At 44.9% G+C, this 4,291-nt stretch overlaps 1 protein-coding gene across 1 annotated transcript; it reads left to right on the top strand.

Moving 5' to 3' along the window:
* Nucleotides 1-365: 365 nt before the first annotated feature.
* On the top strand, nucleotides 366-3,069 carry LOC128741786 (lipoma-preferred partner homolog). The gene is made up of 2 exons (XM_053837830.1): nucleotides 366-447; nucleotides 506-3,069. The coding sequence occupies exon 2, from the start codon at nucleotides 555-557 to the stop codon at nucleotides 2,355-2,357; it is 1,803 nt and encodes a 600-aa protein (XP_053693805.1). The 5' UTR covers nucleotides 366-447; nucleotides 506-554; the 3' UTR covers nucleotides 2,358-3,069.
* The last annotated feature ends 1,222 nt before the right edge of the window (nucleotides 3,070-4,291 follow it).

Genomic DNA, 4,291 nt, shown 5'->3' with positions numbered 1-4,291 from the left:
TGATAAACAACAACCTGCAGTATAAAACGCCAGGGATGCTAATAAACAACTGATTTACTGCTTATTTTAATGCTTATTGGTTACCTGGGTCGCTTAATTAAACACCATTTAAGTGCTTACTTTATGCAACTTTGATCGTCTTAAACCAACAGCAATTGCTCTTGCAATTCAGCTACCGTTGTTACTTGGGATATTATCACGGTAAATAAAAACATTTGAAAATATTTTGCTGAATATCGCGAATTTCGATTGACCCTGTTGTTTTTGTGTTTTCTTTTCATTACACCACATTCCTACCCCTCGTGTTTTACTTTTGTTTACATTTTGCTTCAGTGATGTCACTTTCTTTCGTCGAAAAAGACAAAAGAAAAGTCGAACAGTCGAAGTGTCGCTCCGTTGATAAAAATTGCAACAGCTCGTCATAGTTTGCTTTTCATGAGAAACAAGGTTGGTGAATCATTATGTTATTTCAGGAAGTAACGTAAGTGACTCAAATTTTTCTTAGGTTTAGTCGTGAACTGAGCGTTGTTGCGTAGTAGATAAACGGTACGACAATGGATAACTTGAATTCCCAACTTGCTCATATTTCGCTAAGGTCATCTGGGAGTGACCCTCAACAACAGCAACAACAACAACAGCAGCAACCACCACAGTACGGAGCGCTTCCCGATTGTGGTCCGAATGGTGCTGGTGTTCCCGGAATGGTAATGATGGGTCGCAAAGGACCCGCAGTTCCACCCAAGCCGAAAAAACCTTCACCTTCGACGGTGCCACCACAGGTTCCGAAGAGTTCTAACGTCAAACAATATATTGAACCATCCTACTCGACGCTGCTGCAAGGCCAGTCCGGTGGTCCGCCATCTGGTGGAGTGGAAGAGCATGCTTATACAAACACACCGTTCGCGGCGGGAGCCGCTGGTAAAATGGGAGCTCGAAAGGTGACCTTGGATAATGCAATTGAATTGCAGCAGCAGAAGGAAGCACTTGAACATCATAAACGGATGATGCAGCTTAAAATACAGCAAAGAGGACAGGCAGACGGGGCAGTTTATGAGAACACGGCGCCTCGCTATTACGAGGGTGATGCCACCTATGCTAACATCCCCGGTGGACCGAAGAATGGAGACGGGATAATTTACAGCAATATCGTTCATGGCGCTGCCGGTCCGAAGAAGCCTTTCACCCAAAGGCAGATATCGGATGAGCTGCCGCCGCCTCCGGCTCAGGAAACTCAGAATGCGTTGTCACTAAATGAATTGTCACTGGAAGACAACGATGATGAGTTTCCTCCACCTCCTAGTCCGGTTAGTTCTTCTTACAGTGAGCTTAGAAGAGCTACTGATCCACCGTCAATTGGATGTCAACCGCAACCGACCTACAACATGGTAGGACCAGGCGCTGCTGGACAAACATACAGTAATCTTGCTCCGAATAATCAGATATATGCCAATAACATGCATCATCAATCGCTGTACGGGACCTATGGCATGAGCTCTCAAGGTTCCACCACATACGAATCAATCTACGAGCCGATCAATCCACGCCCAACCAGTCAAATGTCCGGTAGATCCAACTATTCACTTTACACACCGTACGTAAATTCGCGTGGCGTCAATAGTCCCAATGATAGTCTGATAACAAGCGCTTCGAACCAGCATCAACATCGCGGTCATCCGCCGAAAGAATCTGAAGTGGACACCCTAACGGATCTGTTGGTTCAATCAATGGACAACGTACAGGATCCGGACTCGTTTGGGACATGTGTGAAATGCGGCGACAGAGTGATCGGAGAAAACACCGGCTGCACAGCGATGGACCAAATTTATCACATTGCTTGTTTCACATGTCACCAGTGTCAGATTAATCTACAGGGCAAGCCATTCTACGCTCTGGATGGCCAACCGTACTGCGAGGAGGATTATTTGAACACGCTGGAGAAATGTTCGGTCTGTTTGAAACCTATTCTGGAGCGAATCTTACGGGCAACCGGCAAACCGTATCATCCCCAGTGCTTCACCTGTATCATCTGTGGCAAGTCGCTGGATGGAATTCCGTTCACTGTCGATGCCACCAATCAGATTCACTGCATCGAAGATTTCCACAAAAAGTTTGCACCGAGGTGCTGCGTCTGCAATATGCCCATCATGCCGGAACCGGGCCAGGATGAGACCATCCGTGTCGTGGCACTCGATCGAAGCTTTCACATTAACTGCTACAAGTGTGAGGATTGTGGTTTGATGTTATCCTCCGAGGCCGAGGGACGCGGTTGCTACCCGTTGGACGATCATATCCTGTGCAAGAGCTGCAACGCCAAACGAGTGCAGACACTAACCAGCCACATGACAACCGAGTTGTAAGGGGCCACTGTCGGTTAGCAATGCTAGTTCATGTTTTTCTTGTTTCTTTTGGCATTTTTGTTAGTCATTCGAGTGCAAGAGCTTGCTTTTGCAAATATCAAGTGCAAACTTAAGAAGTTAGAATATAGTACAGAGTGAATGGACCGACATTAGTCCGTTGCACTCTTGGCTGTTAATTTAGTTGGTAGAGAAAAAAAACCGGCATGAAAAAAATATCGCTCAAACAGTTCTTTATAGTGTCTGTACGAAAATAGCTAACTGCGGAAACGCATATACTTATTATACATATATCCACTTGCGGAAGTCGTCTATCGATATGCATTTATAAACAATCTGATCATTCCACTTTAATCAATACTATTGTACTACATAATATACGTTTTAAAAAAAGCATTTATAGCGAACTGTATGCTAGGAACAGATTTCGAAAGTTTTAAAGTAGGTAACTGAACCGAAACATTGCCAATAGCGAATAGTGATTAGTAGAGAGAACAGTTTAAAACTTGTTACAACTAAAATTCGTCCCCTTTTCTTCGTGTAAAACATAGTGGTAATAACGAACGTTTTAATATTACATTCTATACATATATCATACTATGCAAGTACGTAAATCATTCCGAGTAACGAATAAGCTTCGCCTGGTGTACTTAGAACCTAACGCATCCGACTCTTACCGCCGTATATGAGAGGTTTGTGTTATTAAATTGGTGTATTGGGCATGCATCACGGTTGCGTTGGATCATTTACTTCGAAATGGGGTCCCTTCGTTGGCAAAAATACGTCACGTTTTCAAAACATTTAACCGGCTGCTTGAACGTCTTTTTCCTAAGCAAGGGGCGGCTCAAACAGCGTCTGTCTCGAAGCGAGTGGCAGAATATATCCTGTAATCCTTAGATGGCAGACCATCAGGGGAATGCAGAGCTGGCACGATCACTTCGACTCAATTTTGATTCACTCGACAGTATCGTGTCAGTCGAGCAAAATTTCACAAATTTTATATTTTACAAATCAAGCGTCTGCGCCACACTCCTTCGTCTAATATGCCGCCAAGAACTGATCACTGGTTCTTACGCTCAAAAACACTTGGAGTTTGTCGGTCGCTCTTTCATTTCAACGTCCACGCTTTGTGGCCGTTTTGTACGGAGTTGTAGGCTACGGGGCCTCAGCTGGCTACGTAATCCGTGGAAGGCCCTGTTGGCAGCCGCTGCCACAGCTCATTTCGTTTAACTGAATCGTACACCGCCTTGAAGTCTATAAACAAAGGATGAGTCTGCAAGTTGAATTCCCGGAATTTATAGGAGATCTGTCGCAAGGTGAACATTTGGTCCATCGTCGAGCGTCCCTCCCGAAAACTGGCTCGATAATTGCTGCATTCGAGTCGATGGCACTTTTTGTAAATAGGGCATATGAGACCTTCCAACCAGTCCATAGGTAGTTCTTCCTCAGTCCATACCTTTAGTATAACCTGATGGATCGCACAATACAGCCGTTCTTTATCGACTTTTAAAAGTTCGGCATCCCCTTTCCAGCTTCTTTGCCGATTTTCAGCTCTCTCGCTGCTTTCCTAACCTCGTCCAAAGTTGGTGGAGTCACAGCTTGTCCATCATCCTCAATCGTTTTCCTCTTTCTGTTGATCGCTCCATCTTGCTCACCATTCAACAATGCATCGAAATGTTGTTTCCAACGCCTAGCCACCTCCGATCTTTCGGTAATCACCCCTCCTTGTCGTTGCACATAACAGGAGTTGGCATGATCCGGTTCCTGATTCCGTTGATCGTATTGAAGAAGTTTCTCGTATTGCGCCTCTCGCAAACAAACGAAAACGACCTAAGACTTGTCGACTTCGCCGCCTTCAAGAATATGGCCATACGTAATACCTTCTTCAGAACACGGGTTAGGAACCTTACGGTAATCCAGTGCTATGCGCCTACAGA

Source organism: Sabethes cyaneus, chromosome 3 (genome assembly GCF_943734655.1).
Source record: "Sabethes cyaneus chromosome 3, idSabCyanKW18_F2, whole genome shotgun sequence".
Classification (NCBI taxonomy): domain Eukaryota; kingdom Metazoa; phylum Arthropoda; class Insecta; order Diptera; family Culicidae; genus Sabethes; species Sabethes cyaneus.
Note: the sequence above shows the minus strand (reverse complement) of the source record. Positions and strands in the feature narration are given on the sequence as shown.